This window comes from Apteryx mantelli, chromosome 7 (genome assembly GCF_036417845.1).
Source record: "Apteryx mantelli isolate bAptMan1 chromosome 7, bAptMan1.hap1, whole genome shotgun sequence".
Classification (NCBI taxonomy): domain Eukaryota; kingdom Metazoa; phylum Chordata; class Aves; order Apterygiformes; family Apterygidae; genus Apteryx; species Apteryx mantelli.
The window spans coordinates 32,991,124-33,008,622 of record NC_089984.1 but is presented as its reverse complement, the minus strand read 5'-3'; the positions used below and the strand labels follow the sequence as shown (position 1 = coordinate 33,008,622).

General features: G+C 44.3%; 1 protein-coding gene across 2 annotated transcripts in view; it reads left to right on the top strand.

Annotated features, from left to right (window-relative positions):
- The window catches only part of XPNPEP1 (X-prolyl aminopeptidase 1), a 40,083-nt gene extending 27,084 nt beyond the window's left edge, over nucleotides 1-12,999 (top strand). Inside the window, exons 16-20 of one of the 2 annotated variants that reach the window (XR_010884747.1) lie at nucleotides 100-198; nucleotides 1,201-1,468; nucleotides 3,424-3,529; nucleotides 12,421-12,516; nucleotides 12,840-12,999. Coding sequence is in view for 1 of the 2 variants with exons in the window: in XM_013955861.2 (XP_013811315.1) it covers nucleotides 100-198; nucleotides 1,201-1,326 (225 nt within the window). In the remaining variant the exon portion in view is untranslated. Of the gene's footprint in view, nucleotides 1-99; nucleotides 199-1,200; nucleotides 1,737-3,423; nucleotides 3,530-12,420; nucleotides 12,517-12,839 lie in introns of those variants that run through there. The other variant, XM_013955861.2, reaches the window with a different exon arrangement.
- Nucleotides 13,000-17,499: the final 4,500 nt, after the last annotated feature.

Below are 17,499 nucleotides of genomic sequence, written 5' to 3'. Positions count from 1 at the left end.
GTTCTTTAATGGCCTGTGACATGAAGAACTGAAGAGTAAGTGTGATCTGGCAAGGGTGGTTTCTAAGAACTAATGGCCCCTTTTGTCTTTCTGCTGCAGTATAATTTCAAAAACAGAGGGAGCCTGACTTTTGAACCATTAACCCTGGTTCCAATCCAGACGAAAATGATTGATGTAAACTTGCTGACACAAAAAGAGGTGAGAGAAACAGTAGGTTTGCATTCCCTTCTTTTAATAAAACAGAATGAGCTGGTTCTAGTGTATGACAACCACTGACCTCTGTTCCAGTTTGTAAATTCAGAGAGCAACCCTGAGTACTCTGACTTAATTTTAAATTTGGCCCAGTTTTGGATGGGAAAGTGGACTGGATGACCTCCAGAGGTCCCTCCCAATTAAATTATTCTGTGATAAAGCCTGTGGGGACCGCTGCAATGTTGTTGCTTTGGTAGTTCCTTTGATATCATATTTAATGTTCTCTCTTCTCCTCTCTTTCTACCCCTGCCTTTATTTGCTCCTGTCAGTCTATCGTGCTCTCTCCCCAGAACTTATACTAATGAATGTCCCATGTTGCTGTCACTATCTACTTGTGACCAATCCATTCAGTCATGCCATGCTTTGCAGGACATGCGGACTGTGAGCAGACACCAATGGTGCATTTTGATCATGTTTTTTTCTAGCACACTCTTCACTTTGCCTCAACCCATCCTCCTTCTCTGAATGATGATCCTATTTGCATTTCCTTTTCTGAAGAATACTGTGAGGAGTACCAAGATCTGCCTTAAGCTTACCTGTTTGGATCAGTAGGGCAACTTGTGTCTCAGGACTGCATTGTTCAGAGTTACAAATCTGCAAAGCTGTTTACTAGACCATTGCAAGGCAGTTATTCTGGCTTGCTGGAGGCAGATTTGCAAAGACTTAATACACTTCAGTCTCACTGAACCTTAACTCCTCTGAAAACCCAGGACTAATTGCTTCAGTTCCCACCCCATCAAATTTGCAAGTCATTTTCATAGATCAGAAGTCTGTCTCTTTGATGCAAGAGCTTATCCCAAGAGCCAAACAGCCTAATCGCAGAGAGTTTAATGGCATATGAATGTCTTTGGCTGTTCATGAGAGCCAAAGATTTTGCTGTGTCTGTGACTTGTAAGGGTACCAACTCTTCTCGTTTATACTGAATGTTGTGCCCTTCACTTTCTCTAGTGTAACTGGGTGAATGACTACCATCAGAAATGCAGGGAAGTAATTGGAGCAGAACTGGAGAGGCAAGGCCGACACGAAGCTCTTCAGTGGTTGATTCGGGAGACGGAGCCCCTCAAAGTTCAGTAGCGACATGGTCATCTCCGGTGGAACAGCAGGGCCGCATGGTGTCATAATGATCGCAGTGCCACTGGGAGAACATTCTTTGATTTAAGCTTTTGGAAATCAAGAGAGGGATTTCATTCAGTGTCTCCCCCATCCCTATGTGGAAGTAAGGAGGGTTCCTGTCTGAATGCTTTTTTGAGGGGGGTGGGTGTGTGGGGGGGAGGGAAATAGAAAACAAACAAAATAAAGAAGCATGTTGCCTTTGAAAGGGGTGTCTTATTGAAATAATGGCTCTAAGAGACAATACTGGAATATTTTATACTGTCTAATTTTTTTCACTGTGAAAACTCAGTATTTTTACATACTTGGGTTCCAGTTGCTAATATGCTACCCACACAGCAGGGCTGATCACTGAATAAAAGTTTCCAACCCTTTGTTTGCTCCATCTGCTTTCTTTTGCAGTCAGTGATGCATTGGGTTAGCCAGCCTGGAGAAAGGCATAGTAAATGCACAGGACCAGACAATTCCACCTTTGTATATGCATCCATCCAGCAAGAAATATGTATAGAACTGCCCTGTGCTTGGAGTTGGGCGGATGTTTTGAAAAGACCTCATGGGAGCAGTTGGTTCTTACTACAGACCATGGAAGGGCTGTAGTGACACTCAGCAGAGGGTTATGCATGCACAGCACCCAGGCTAGTACTTCTGTCTCTTTGTAACTCACTGAATGCTTGTATAGCTCTTGGCAGTGCAGGAAAAGTGGGCAGTATCATGGACTTAGTTTTTCCTGGACAATTATGAAGTAAAAAAATACTGCATACAATGGGCAAAAGATCGTTGTGCAGCTTTGGTTCAAGATGAGTCTGCCCTTCGTCACCAGGGACCACGCTCTGGACTGCTAGACAGTGCACGAAGACATCTAGTGGTTAAGCAAACTACTACAAGTTAAACATGTACGGTAGAGTCTTCCACCCTTTTTCACCCGGGAAGGAGGAATCTTTGCTCCACAGTCTTGTGGTCTGCCTTTCTTCTGAAAAGTCACTGTGTGCAGGCAAATCAGAGCATTGGCCATAATGCTAAATGATGGTGTAAGAATATATTCACTAAAAGAAGCGCCCATTTTTACATTTATACTAGAAACATTTTGATCAAACTATAGGTCAGTTTTAAATCTAAAAGGAACAGTCAGGTCACAGCCACTCAGCTTCCTGATCTTTTAAAGCAATGTCCTGTACAAAAGAAAATTTTCATGATTTTTTTTTTTCCCCAAGAAATTCTAAGAGGGAAATATTAATCTCTGTTAAGTGGCATGGAGTTAATATTTCCCTTGAGTTTTTGAAAGTGGAGATAGTATCATGGAGTTAAACAGGCATGATTTGGGAAGATAAACTTTCCAGGGAATTAAGTTGCCTGGCCTTCTAGTTATATTGTCCAAGGAAGTGAAAAAATAAAAGTGCAGTCGGCACTTTAAAAGTTCACTTTTGCACTCCTAGAATATATGTTTAAAAATCCAAGTGGTTTCCTGCTACCCCTTGCAAGTATTATTTTTCATCTCAACTGTGTCTATGAGAAATTAGGGTCACATATCAACTGATCCATGGTCTCTCCTGGGTATGTGCCATCTGCTAAAAAGGAACAGGGAGAAGCGCTTCTTCCAAAGATGCATATTGCCTCTCTAGGTACTGCCTGTGCTACAGGATCAAAGAACGTGTGGGGGGTTTCTAAACAGGTTGTACAGTGACAAAATGGGAATTTTTCAGCAAAATCAACTTGCATGCAGTGAAGCTGAGCGATCAGGGAGTTACCAGTTGACTGCCTGAAACCACAGAGCCTCGTCAGGCTGTGTAAGCTAACAGTTGTGTAGATTTCTAAGGCAAGAAAACAGCTACTTTCCAGGATGATCATGGAAGTTTAAGCAGACAACTCTGCCGGTCAGCGTAGGCCCACGGGGGCTGTACTGCTGACAGGTGGCTGTCCAGAGCCTATGACTGCAGGTGTTCCCAAGGATGGCGTCCTGGATGTCCTGGCAAAGTCCCAGCCTGGGTAGGTTTCTTCTCACGCAAGGACAAATGCTTCAGATTTCCAATGGAAATTAAAGCTGGCTTTTTTTTTTTCTTCCAGGTTTTTGATTTATTCCTTGAGTGACTGCTCTCTCTGGACGGGCTCTCCCTTCCCCTCTCCTGAAAGAAGGAAAAAAGGAGAAGAGGAGCAAGGAAAAGAATGAATGGTAGGCATATTTCTGTCAGGTTTGGGTTTTATTCTAAATTAAAGGTGCCATCCTCAGAAACGACCATAGAATAAACGGTTCATGTGAAAGATGTCATTTTATTTGAATGTTGGGGTTTTTTTAGATTTTTTTAAATGAAAGCTTTTTTTTTGGTGCAGGGAGGAAGAGGCATTTTCAATAGGAAAATGCTTAGTGGTCTATTTGAAAGCCGTTCAGTTTTACAGGTTTCTAACCCAGTGAGTGTCTAACACTTTCAGTTGATGCTACAAGGCAGATTTCTGCTCTTTATACAGCTAAGACATGGTTGCTGGAATAAGCACCATATGCCTCAATTTCTACCCATTGGGCCAGAACCTCAGCAGATACAAACTGTACCCAAGGTCAACGTGGCTGCCCTGATTTATGTTGCCAGAGCATTTCACTTGCTCTTTCTCCTGCCCAGCTCAGTTTGGTAGTGTTTGTCCTAGAAATCTCTAGCTCTGCTATTATTATGTTTGGGGGCTATAAAGTTCTTTGTTTCTCTTGGAATAAAAATGTTACAGCAGGAGACAGACCCTATTTTTCAGTGAGGAAAATCCGCATCAACTTCACCATTCAATCACGAATCGTGACGTGTGCATTGGCAATGTGCCTGTTGGTGTACAAGGCTTTTGAGACAAATAGACTATTTCTCCTTGAGTAGAAGGATTTGTATTCATTTATCACAAGCAACAAATGCTCACTCCCTCCATAACCTGGGTGATTGGTTGGCTTCTCTGTAGTCACCCTTCCTTCCTCAATCTGTGGGTATTATGTTAAGTGTGCTTGGCAGCAGTAAAATCCAGTTGTTTTTTAACTTAAATGGCTCATAACTCACCTGTAATGGAAACTCCACTATTTGTTCAAATGACTGTTAAACCCATCACTTCCCACAGCAGCTATTAGAGCAAGTTCTGATTTAACCCAGTAGGTGTTAGAAAAGCAAAAGAAAGCTTCTGAGAACACCATTGTTTAGGACCTCCTTGGCAAACTCATCAAAATCAGCTGGACGCTTAAGCTGCCGACAGTAGATTAGTGCCCTGTAACAATTGGAGGCCAGGATGCGTTGTGGAGCATGGACACTTATTCCTGTGGTTTCCTCAGGGGATAGTGATAGTTTGAATCAGGCAGTTGGAGCAGCCAGATATTAAAGCTCTCCTGGGAACCAGCTTAGAGGAAATGACGCCCTCTTTCCTTTGCAAGCAATTTATCCTCTCCCTGTTGTGTGGGGCCTGTGGAGGACTGTCATCTGGGCAGTGCATAGCTGAGGACAGTGTGGAGCAAGCCTGCATCTTGGAAGATGTTGATGAGGAGCTAAATGAGGCTACTCATCCATTCAGGCTACTGCCTAAAACATCAGTGTGTTTGCACCTGGTGCCTGGAGAGGGACTGTCTTTGACCCCAGCTCCTTTTAGCGCTCAGTGGGGGTGAATAGACTTCTGGTGCTACGGATTTTGCCATGTATTCATGCTTCCCTGTAGCAATTCACCTAATTCACAGAGTCCCAGGTCTGCTCCCTGCTCCCTTTCCTGCCTGGTGGGAAGTAATCTGCCTTGAGCTGTTCTCTTCAAACAGGGGCAGTAGGACCCCTTCCTGTGGGGCAGCAGAAGGGGAGAGATCATTTCCTTAAGTCTGCTTTTTAGGGGAGAAAGCGCAGGCCCGGGCACTTGGCTGTGGTGTCTGGAGATCAGGAGTTAAATAAGTTGCTTCATGTCACTGCCCTCAGCTTGTTTTACATGATTAGGACAAAACTCCCTATGGCTTTGGCTGTAATAAGAAAAAAAAAAAAGAAACAAGAGCCTCTGGAGGGTGGAAATATGAACTGGGTTAGTGTTTAATTAAGTTGCCTATTAACAGTTGTGTAGCAGCCTGGAAGAATTTTAATGTATCAATTAAAGCAAGGAGCTATCTTCTTGGCTTTCCACCACCTCTGGGGACACTGTCAAGAATGGAAGCTTCTCAGATCAAGTGCTGTTTATTTTGCTCTTTCCAGCTTGTTAAAAATTGTTCTAAATTTGGGATGTGGCAGATGCCCACAGACATGTTTGTTTCCGTGCCGCTGTGAAGCGATGGGTGTCTGACAAAGGTTAGCATCAAAAAGAAATGGGAATGTAATACCATTCTGACCCTGTAAAAGGCCTCTGATTTCCTATAGTTTCTCTGTGTTGCTCCCTGGGAAGGAAGGGGTTTGATGGTCAAGGCTGCAGCTCCATGCTGAAGAGGTGTAGGAGGCAGAGGTATGGTGGTTTGACACACAGGACAGCCAGCCAGCCAGCATCAGCTCACAGCACAGGGGTTTGGAAGTGATGTCCTGGTGGTGGGGTATGGGGATGTGGGGTTGGAGGGAGATACGTATTGAATAAGCCTGCTAGAGGCTTCGCTAATGGACAAGTTGGTCAGTGCTATTATCTCTCTTCTGTTGGCTGTTCAGGCGAGGGCTGCAGTTAGAGGAAGCTTGATTTCATCCAATTTCAACCCCTGGTAAAATTCTTCCAGCCTGAATTGTCCCTCTGGGGAAATGGAGGCAGAGCAAACCACACTGGTCTCTGCAAATGCAGAGCAGCTCTGTTGAATGTAAAATGCTCAAACACCTGCAGAACATTAGGCAGAAGGGGCTCATGTCTGGGTTCAGTTCACTGAAAAACTGCGCACATGGCTGGGGCTGAACCAGCTCCTCAGTACTGGGCTGGGCTCTCAGTGTCCCTCTGACCCTGCAGTTCTCTCGGGGCTCATTTTGGACTAACGCTTCCTGATCTCCAGACAGACAGCCATCACTAAAAAGCTTGAAACAGTGCTCAAGAGTAGTGTCAGCTGCAAATGACAATATCCTTTGCATCCCACAGCTGACTAAGCCAAACGCAGTCTGCAGTCCAAATGTGTTTTGTCCAACCTAATGCTTTCTGGGCAGAGATGATGCAATCAGTAAATGGAATAATTTCTTTAATCAAGAGAGTGCCTCAGAGAAACCCCCAGTTAATCCCCACCCAGCAGAGATACTTTAAATTAAATAAGTGTAATAGAAAGTTATTTTATTTTATTTTATTTTATTAAGAGAACTCCCCATTAACATAGGGAACACCGTCTCAATAAGTCTGTTTTCAGATTATTATTGAGATAACCTGGAAATTCGTCAGAATCAGGCCATTTGAGACAGCAAGGTGTAAAACATGGAACAAAAGACAATTCAAGGGTTTAGAAACTGGGCATGGAAAAATGGTAACGATAGTGGTCTAAATTCATCTAACAAGCCAGCGACTGGGTCAAGATGGAATCTTGTATCTCCTGATTCCAACCCAGTGCCTGATCATGAGGCAAATGTTGCTAGTGTGTGTAACTCTGGAAGTTATCCTGGCTGCAAATAGACAGGAAACATAGAGGGGCCAGCAGAGAGCAGCCAAAATCATAAGAGAGGATCAAGACAAAAACTCTTTTTAAAAAAAGTAATACATTGCTTTTGTTTTAATGGCATGAGGGCTGGTGAAGGCTGAAGGGGAGTTTTGGTGTCTCAGCCGTGAGGCTGCCCTGCGTGGCTGTGATGGGATGTGCGGTCCTCGGAGCCGCTCATTGCTGGCTCTTGCGGAACTTGGGCTCCTGGGGTACCTCACTGCCTTGCTCCCACTGGTCACCATCTGCTGAGCCATTTCCTGCCTTGGAGTGGTTTTCCCTTTGGAGACAATTTGTACACCAGGTGATATGAGAAGGGATGATGTTTGATGGCATTTGAAGAAAAAAATCGAATCAAATCCTTTGTCCATTTTTCATGTAGCTGTCAGTGACTTGCTTTGGCTCGTGGTGTCCCTGGAGCCTTTAGCCCTCAGCGACTGATGACAGTTCCCCTCCTGTGTGTGCGTTCAGCTCTGAGACCTTTCTTCCAGCAGTCACTGGGGCAGTTTATATGGACCAGCAGCTAGGTGAGCACAAAGTCCTGTCCCCTTTGAGTGCAACTGACTTGTGCTTAAAAACCAGTTTGGGACTGTGGCCCACTGGAGCCTGCTTGTCGTAAACATCTCCCAAAACGGAGTGTGAGCTGAGCGGAGAGGATCCACCATGAACCTTCGATATCTCCTCTCTTACCTCCAGCAGCAGTGGCATCAATGTACCTCAACTTTCAGCATGTGATCTCAGTGCCTTTCTTTTTAAAAAAGGACATCATGTTAAGCAACTCTGGTTGGGAGTTTCAGAAGCTGCGCTAAGTACCCTGGTCGCCATGTCCCTGCCCCCCTCGCATGGCTCTGCATGTCCTCTCCTGTACAGATGCTGCTCTCTGCTCTGTGTGTGACAGAGGAGTCGGAGAGCGTCCTTTGTTTCCATTTGCATTTGGATCACATCTTCCCATAAACACCACCATTCCTCTTGAGGTTTGAATAGAAAATGAGCTGGGGAATTTCAGACAAAGATGGCATTAGTTTAGAGCACAAAAGACTTAGGGGAGGGGTTTAAGGAGCTTGGAGCACTTGTGAGAGCATCTCTACTCATATCTGAACAGGCAGCTTGGCTAAGTGCAAAGCTGAGGAAAGTGTCTTCTTCCCCTTGTATGCTATTAATATTTAGGCCTGGTCTTCAATTATTCATTTCTTCAGGGTGTGCTTTTATCATCTCAATGCTACAAGATCAGCTTGTGCACCTTCTCTGGGCACTCAAAAACCAACTTTTCATAAATGCCCCTGTGTGTGCTACTGGGCAAGTGGGGATGGCAGCATGACAGCAGGTCCTTCTAAGGGGTCTGGGGCAGGAGGCCTCTGTCCACTGCATGTCGGCAGCCTCTGTGCCTCCCAGCAGCCCCCCCTCATGGCATGATGGAAGCAATGGGGGTTTTTACAGGCAGGTGAGCAGAAAGTTTGGGCTGTTCCTGTTCTCCTTGGGGCATGTGCAGAGAGGGGCTGCCTAAAGCAGGGCAGGAACGGGTCTCTGATGCACGAGGAGGACTAGCAGTCTTATTGCTGCCTCCAAGCAAGGCCAGGGCTTATCACGTTGGTCACATTCAGTTTTCTAACCTAGGTTGCACGATGCAGTATCTGGGTGAGATGTGCTGTCCTCTGGGCCACCTGCCCCCAACAGTGCCCAGCTCTGTCACAACTGCACAGTCTTGCAGTGCAGCACTGGCTTGTTCCCAGCGATAACAACATCTGCTGAGGCTGGATGGAGAAGGGTGTCAGTCCAGGGTGTAACCGCCTCTCCTTCCCAGTGCCAGTGCTCTGCGTGAGCTCATGCAAGGTGGAGGAGTTCAGGTAACTTTGCTCCACATCCTCTCCAACAGTTTAGAGGTGAGGAGGTGATTTCGGGCGCAATCTGATTTTTATAAGGCCAAGCACTGTGCTGTGCTGTTTCTCTCATGATTGCTCTCTTGCACTGCTACGTGAACCAGGCTATTTACCTATTAGCTGGGGATGTACTCAGTGGATTGTGCCAGTCTCACGCAATAGCAGAGGCTACAAGTGGGCCTGTCCATCTCCTGTCGTCAGAGCTACACAGGAAAGTATGGGCCTCAGGAGGGTGATGTGTTGGTGATGGCTGATAGAATAGGGATGTAGTAGTGTGGTCTGAGTGGTGGACATCCCTGTGCCTAGCTTTGTAGATCCTAAGTTCAGAGCATGCGTGGCAGGGAGACCCATGGAGCCCACAGCAGAGATGGAGGGGAGAGTGGGTGCAGAGTAGAAGGAGCTGCAGGACCAGCCAGCCACCCTGATCCTTGGTGAAGGGACCCCCCAAAAAAATATGGGGGTCATTTCTTCATTGAACAGTCATGCTGAGGGATGTGAGGAACAGAATCCTTCTCCAAGTACCAGTTAGACTGGCATCTATGCAGGGATGGATGGTCCTTCAGAAACTCATCATTAGGTAATTAGCTAATTATAAGATTTATTAGGTAAATGATGCAATTGCCTAATGTAGAAGTCAGAAGTCATATATGCATACCGTACGTTTGGTACAGATGTTTGTTCCAGCAACCCCAACGCTTGCTAGCCTCACACTGATGTGGTGGTTAAGTATTAATTCAGAGTGAAGAACAGCACTTGTTGCTTCAGCAATATTTCCTACAGGTTTTCTTAGAGGTCTCCATTCAGGGAATAGTGACTCCACCATACTACAGTGACTGGAGGGATGGAGTGAGAGAGCTAACACACCTCTGATGAGATTTCAGCTGCAGGTGTTTTGGCTAAGAGGACCAAATGTTATTTTGAAATAGTGGAGAGTGCAGGCTCAGAGCACATGGTCTTTTCTCTTCTTTCATGTTTCAGCTCAGGACCTCACCCAGAATCTTTGCTGTGTTTGTCACAAGTTGCCACCTTTTGTGCAAATGTGTTACATCTGACAAGGGGCTGCACAATAACAACTCCGAGAATGGGGACTTCACTAAACTCCGCTCTGCAAAGACAACACTGCTGAATTTGTTTAAATGATGCAAAGTGAATATAGGAAAATTGTTTTTTCTAGGGTCACGGTAGGGAGAATGAGAAAATCCCACAGGCATGACTCATCTTTGACCCGCATTCAAAAAGGGTGACCAGGCCACTGCGACTCTGCAGGCCTCCTCCTCTTTCTAGCCTGGCTGTCCCAGAACCCATAGTGGGCACCAGGCAAACACAGCATCTTGTGGGTGCTAATGAGATGGTCAGTGCCTGAACCAGGCAGGAAGGACCTTCACTCAGCTTACTACTTAGCCATCCCCTGGAGCTGGCTACGCCTGCTCCATGGGGCACTGCGTTTGCAAGCTGAACAGCATTGATGGAGCAAAAACCCCAGACCAGCTCCATACGCTTCCATTAACCTTGGCACAGCCAGCTCATTTGTCTGAGCTGTGGACAAATCAAAGTAAGCTATGATTAAATACTCAGAATTGACATCTGCACTATAAATACCCGACTTGTTAACAGCACGTCTTCCTGTTGAATCACAAAGCCTGACAGTCAGTTTGCTAAAATAAGGATAATCAAATTGCATATTTCTGAGCACAGCTTGATCAGATCAGGATCTGGGAAGAATTCTTTTTTATTTGCCCAAATATTCTTTTTATTTAATTAACTAAAGTCAACTACAGAATTGTCATTCCATTTTTCCCTTCAGAAGCCTGCACTATTTTAAAAAGCATATGAGCACTGTACCGCAGCAATCACTGTGATTTCAGAATTGGTCAAAGCAAGAGATGGACAGGAAATCTTCATTTTCTGTCTTTTGAAAATATTTGATAGGGTAATTCTTTTCTGTCAGTTTTGAACTGGGATGAGAAGATAAGGCCATGAGAAGTTTTGCTAACCAAACACCTGTAAAAATTATTGTGCTGAAAAAAGTGACATGAATCAAAACATTTCATTTTCGTTGTTTCAGAAAATGTTGTGTAAATACTGACATTTCTAACTAAATTTAGCTGGTAGGATTAGTTTTTAAAGCAAAAAAAAGTTTTTATTTAGAAGTTGGGAATTTTCCATTTAGAAATTGTCAAACCAAGGCATTCTGACAATTTTTGAAACAGTATTAAAGTACTCTTTTGATTTGAAACTGATCAAACCTTGCTCTATCCTGTGTACAGATTGAATGTCAAAGAAATGGAATGTCTCAGTTAAGAAAACAAAACCAAACTCAAAAATTTTGCTGAAAAATTCCTGACTCAGTAGTTGTACAACTCCTGAGAAACAAAAGTAGCAGCTAAGACATGTCAAACTGTGTTCATCCTACCAAACCAAGCCACTGGAGCTGCTACCCTATGTTTGCTTTCTAGTCAGTGGAGAAATCAGCAACCTCAGAAATGATTTAGCATACTTGTGATTTGAAGTGTCCTTCTTGATATCGATACTTATCAATAGGCATCAATATCTTTTGATCTTGACAGCTTTCAGTCTCCAGACTGATTTTGCTCTTGGTAGGCATCCAAGCCTATTGACATTGATCCCAGTTGATATCGAGAGGCATCGATGCCTATCAATTTCCATACCTATCAATAGGTATTGATATTGATAGGTATCGACTGTTATCAATACCTATCGATAAGCATGGATATCAGTAGGGTTGGGGGTTATTGTCTTTCTCCACCGACCTGACAAGCAGACAGGGCTTCTCTCTCAGTCATCTTGGGATCATTAAAGCTAATTGAAGTAGATAAGCCGTGTTGAAGTGACTAGCCAAGACTCAAGTGGCATTAAAACCTCTCCTCCTAGGGCAATGCTTTCCACCTTGAACCTTCACCAATCTTCCTTTGCAAGGAACGTTGTGTTATCACTTCCTAAGTAACCATATCATTTAGAAAGTTCTCAACCATTCATATTTAAAAAATGTTTCAAATACAGGTCGATTCACTCAAACTATAGTCCCATTGCCCTTAATCAGATTTTGAATACAGCTGGATTAAAAATGCTAGTGTAACTGTGGGCTGACCCAGGCTTTGGCATCCGCAAGCTGGCAACACCATATGCCAGTTCTGATTAACTAGCAGACTGCATCCCCTCTCTGCTAACATAAGTTAGCTATGAGAATACCTGTTTCTTCTAACCTCTCATCTAGATTATGGCAAGGCAGTTTAAAAGGGCTTGCCACCTGAGGCAGAAACATCTGCTGATGTTACTGTCTTTGGGTGTTCTCACAGGGGGATGAGAACAAGGTTTCCACCTGGCAAAGCAAATAACTGGGCACTGATGCTTTTGCAGTTCCTTCCCTGAAGGCCACAGGTAATCATACCTGCACACTTTGCAGCGCATGGGGTGTTAGAGATGTCTCATAGTGTTAAGTGTTCCTCACTGCTAACTAGTCAAAGAGCATTGCTGTCCTGCTGCTGCAGAGCTGAGGTGACAGGATACAGGTGCCTGTGCTGCGTTGCTTAAAAAATAGGCCCTTTTTGGAAGTGTGCTGTTTAAAGAGGCCTTTTATTATTCATTCCACAGGCGCAGTTAGCCGTTTCTGCAACACTCCATTGTGCAGTTGCCTTGCAGCCACCAGTGAGTCAATGATGCAAATTCTTCCTGGGCAGGAAGCAATAGGTAAGACAACCTTTATTTAGGGATAACCAGCCCCTTATGAAGCCCGGGCTGAAATGTAGCACCTCCTGGAACATACTGCCTTGAATGCATTGTTAATTGTGGTACTATGGGCAACCCGACTGAGAGAGGTACCCAGCTGCCTCGTCCTTCCTCACAGTACCTTTCCTCCAAAAGCTGTAAACCCATTTTATAGTAAAGTCTCAGCATAGCCACAAGGAGGCTTAGTAGGATTCAATGCTTAATTGCTAAGTATTGATAGACACTGTTTTTTTGTGCTGCGTCTTGCTCCTGGAGCACTGATTGTGATTTCTTATCGACTTCAGATTCTGAGAGTGACCCAAGCTGAGAGTGAAGGAGATGCCGATAGTCAAGGAGGTGCTGTGGGCCCCAGCCAAGAGGTGAGGAGAGGGGCACTGAACAGAAATTGTAACTGTCAGTAAATGCTTGCAACCAGAAATTAATGTTGATTTTAACTGTCAACTCTCAATAAAAATAAACCTTGGATCCTACCAGGCCTAATTATAAAGTCACACGGACCTTGCATTAATCATTGCCTAAATGCACGGCACTCTCCGCTTCTGTCTCAGAGAGGACAGACTGATGCCTGTCCAGCTCACTGAGCATGATGTGGATTGGAAGATGGAGATTACGTGAATCCAGCACTCTAGCAAGCGATGTTGGCACTGTCAAAGTGTGGGCTGGCCCCAGGAAACAGCCTTGCCCTGGGAGTAAGCTCACTCATCGGTTTGGCCCTGTCCTGGGATGGAAGATGGGCTCCAAGACAGGGCTCACCCTCCTCTGCCTGTACTCTTACTCCTGAGCTGTGTTAGCCATGTTAAGAAGAGCTGGCACATCTGTCTTCTCCCTTGCCAAAAGACAGACTTTTTCCTTCCTGCCCTGGAGCTCCACAAAGCCCTATGCACACCCCCTCAGTCCTTGGCTCTTCAAATGCCAGCTCCAGTCCTGCAGAATCATGCTAGCTTTCTTTTCTGGTTTGAGGGTTTTTTTTTTTTCTTCTTTTAATATATTTTCTGGGCCTTCCAAGTTCTGCAAGGCTTATTCTGAGCTCCAAGCAGCATGTGGAGACAGCTAGGAGCAGATTTTCTCCCAGGGCACAAGGACTCTAGAGATGGGCCTTGTGAGCCTGAAGGTACAAAGTTATCACGCCACAGGTATGATCATGTGCTGTTGCGCATGTGTGAGTCCGCAACTGATCTGGGTAAGTGGGAAAGGTCTCCAAAACAGCAGGGAGCTTTTCTGTAAGGGCAGAAGGCAGGGCTAGGAGCAGAGGAGGCTCTTTAGGAGAAGGCGTTCTGGCTGTATTTATTCCCACCATCGGAGAGGAAAGCCTGTCTGACAGATCTCAAAGGGAAGGTAGCTTTAAATTATATCAGATATTAGGCAGCTTGTTCTTCTAAAATTGCCTTTTTTTTCCACAAGAATTTGTTTTGATGATGAAATGACAATACTCTGTGTATGTGTTGTTAGTCACTTGATCACAGGTCAGATAGTCTTCATAAATCTGCGGCCCAGTTAGACCTAGAGCAGGAGAAGAGGATGGGATCCCAAGTTAAGGTTAAAGAATTGTAAGAATCCAGAAAAAATCAAGATGCTGAATCAAGAAAAGGCACTCACTGGCACCAGAAAAGTAGCAGAAACAAAACTGACCTGATAGGTAATAACCCTGAACTAGAGCACATTCCCGTTACCCTTTAAAGAACAAGGCAAGTGACCTTTAGGCTGCTAAGATCAAGCAGTTAAAACTGCATTTCATAATCATAGGGTTTTTAATACAAGTCAGCCCGCCATTAATACCAGTCTGTTTGGCATTAAAAATTGTACTGCAGATGCATGATTTTGCCAGTTTTGAAACATCCATAAATGCAGTTTTAATCTGCTGTAGAGCTAGAAATAGTTGCTGCAAGGATGTTATTGCTTTGCATTCGGTGTATTTATTGACATGAAAAAGTCAACAAGAATTAATTAAAAGTGATTAATTCAGGCCAGAAACATGCAAATGCAAATGCTGGATGGAAGCACAAAATCCATGTATTGCAAAACCATAGTTTGGTTCCTTGGTTTCTGACAAATGATAACAAAAAAAGAGCAAGTGGGGAAAATCCTTGATTCATCACCTCACAGCAAAATATTTTGTGCACGAAGAGGGACAGCACAGCTCCTTTACGGCATCCATTTTGAAGCAAAAGTGCTGGTAGGAACCAGAGGATCCAGGATGGGTTTTGGGCTGGGTGACAGAAACCTGGTGAGGAGGGAGACCTACAGGTGACAGCGGACAGGCGTGTTGGACATGAGATACAGACCAGGCAAATCAGAGTGATTTGGAGACTTCATGCGCAAGAGATCTGAAACAAATCCTACCCAAAGAGAATGCAGGGGAGCTCCTCGTACTAGCAAGACAGCATAATCTATCCCTGCTCTGTGCATTGCTCATTGGATAAGACTCTCAGCTATCCATGACATTTTCACACCACTTGACAATGTGAAAGCACTTTTAAAAAAGAGAAAACAGTCTGGGGAGAATAGAATTTTTACAGAGGCCTCCTCATTTGTTGGAAAACAGTTAAAAGGACCTACATGAGCTTTGCTCTGGTGAACGGGGCAGGGACCAGACACAAGCCCAGCACAACTTGCTCTTCAGTTAGCTTCTGCCTCCCAGGCTCAGAAGGACTTTTGGGAAGATGACATTCAAAAACAACCATAAGGCTTCTTCATCTTACTGGGAAGCCCCCACAACACTGCAAGAAAGGAGACACTGTAGTGATTAGTACCCTGCTTTTGAGAACCAAACATCAGCTTATTCTGTAATATGTCCCAGCTGGGAAAGAAACTAGAACACTAAGATCATTAAGAGTATACAAAGAAATGAATGAAAAAATGACTCTGAGATGTATCACATTTTATCCAGTTACTGGTATAAACCCCCCAAGTCTATAATATTATATCAGAGCATCAAAGAGACAACTTATGCTAATTTAATTACAGGCAGCATCCTGGTACTCATGGATAATGAGCAGAATTAATACTGTGCACCACTCACTAATTTTGCCTGCAGTGGGTGTGCTCAGGCTGGGATGTCCTGATGCGCCCGTGGATCTATTTGCTTTTCAGGCCAAGAGTATCCCCCCATGCTCAACCAAAACTAGGCAGGGCCAAATTTCATGCTTTTCAGTCACAAACCTGGCATGCTCTGTGTATAAATGCCATCACTGGCACAACCTGGGAACCAGTTTGTCCATCTGTGTTAGCGAATTAGGAGTCCTTGGCTGCCTTTGCTTCCAGCGCGGGGAGGAAGGGAGAAGTTTCTCAAACATCATTATAAGCAAGACTGGATGAAGTTTTAATGTGAAGAAAGTAAAACAGGAATAAATTGCAGCACAGAGAACATTCTTCATGATCTTTTTCCAGGCAGAGAAAGCACTAAGTACCAGCACACAGAACAGACAACTCAAGGCTTTCTCTAAGACTACAGTAATGCCTTCTGCTGATAAGTAATAGGAAGAGCAAGACTTTTGCTGGATGATGCATGCCAGTTATTGCTATTAGGCTAAAAAAGGCATATGGAGTATGTGAGCCCCTTTGCAAAGAAAACTGATTGTATGCAGAGATGTCTGCATTCTGCAGGCAGGTTGAGGCACCTGGTCACGAGGCCAGCTGTGCCCATTAGCTATTAATATTCTGAAAATAATTATCATGGAGTAAATGCATCCAGTCCCATACGCGGTGTCAGGGCTGAGCCCTTAGTGAGTCCAGATGTCAGGGACACCACTGATGATTTTCAGACAGGATCTTTCTGGAATATCAGTGCTAAAACACAGACAGATCCATTCACGTGGTTAGTGTAAGAGTATATTAGTATAACTCCATGAAGTTTGCTGAGCCACTGGGTTACAAAACAACACCTTGCTGCTTCTTAGTAATTCTGACAGAAAGCTAGCAGACTGCTCTCTAAAAGGATGTAACTGAAAAAATCTGAATTCTGCAAACAGGAGGACTAAGAGGGGGATTTTTGTTCCTCCCTGAAAGCTGAGATTCTCAGATGATCAACATGAACCTTTACAGAAACTACCTACTTAAGAGAGCTGGAAAACGAAGCACCCAAACTGGGTACGAAATGGGCAATAGACAGGATGTAGATCTTCACTTACTTTTGCTTTGTACTAAAAGGAATGAATGAAGCACGTTAGTAACTTACTCACCTCAGCAGTGTGTAATTTCCAGGGGTTGGAAGGACTACTCTCACCCCTTGAAATTTCTCCCTGGCTACTAGGTATTCTTTCATCATCACACTCTGAAGTGAACACACCCTACATTTGCCTCTACAACTGTACTACAGAACATGACTTGGGGATGGCCTGAATAGGAAGGTCTCATAGATTGCTTTTTTTAAAGGCTCTTCAGGGAAAAAAGTAGACATGACCCTCTGCTAAATTACGCCAGCTTTGAAGTAGTGCATTGCTACTGCAGTTGACAGCATCACACCTGGTTAAATGAGTGTGAAGGGAGCACTGTGACCAGCATCACATTATTTTCTATTTAGCAGAGCTCCTATGTTCTCCCCTGAGCACAGGGGTCCTAGAAATACCTCCTTGTATCTGAACAGCTTCCCCAAGGTTTGGCAATTTGTTAAAGACAGTGAGTCAGCCATATCTTGAATCTAGTGGTTTGGAGCACTTGAAATGTAAATTGTGGCTGGATTTCAGTTTCTAAGGGACATTTCATTATCTGGGAATACATCAATGGGAACATGCTGTAGGTGATTTGTGAGAAAGGTATTTAAAGCCCATTGATTGGGTACTAGTTGCTGAACTGCAGTGATCAGAAAATCACTTTTGCTCTGTCCTCTGTCTACTATACTAAGATGATGCATTCTTTCCCTGCTCTGCCTTTTCTCTCCAAAATGCTACCTGTGTTGGAGCTGGGATATGAGACTGAATACCTGCTATCCATACCAACATGGGAACT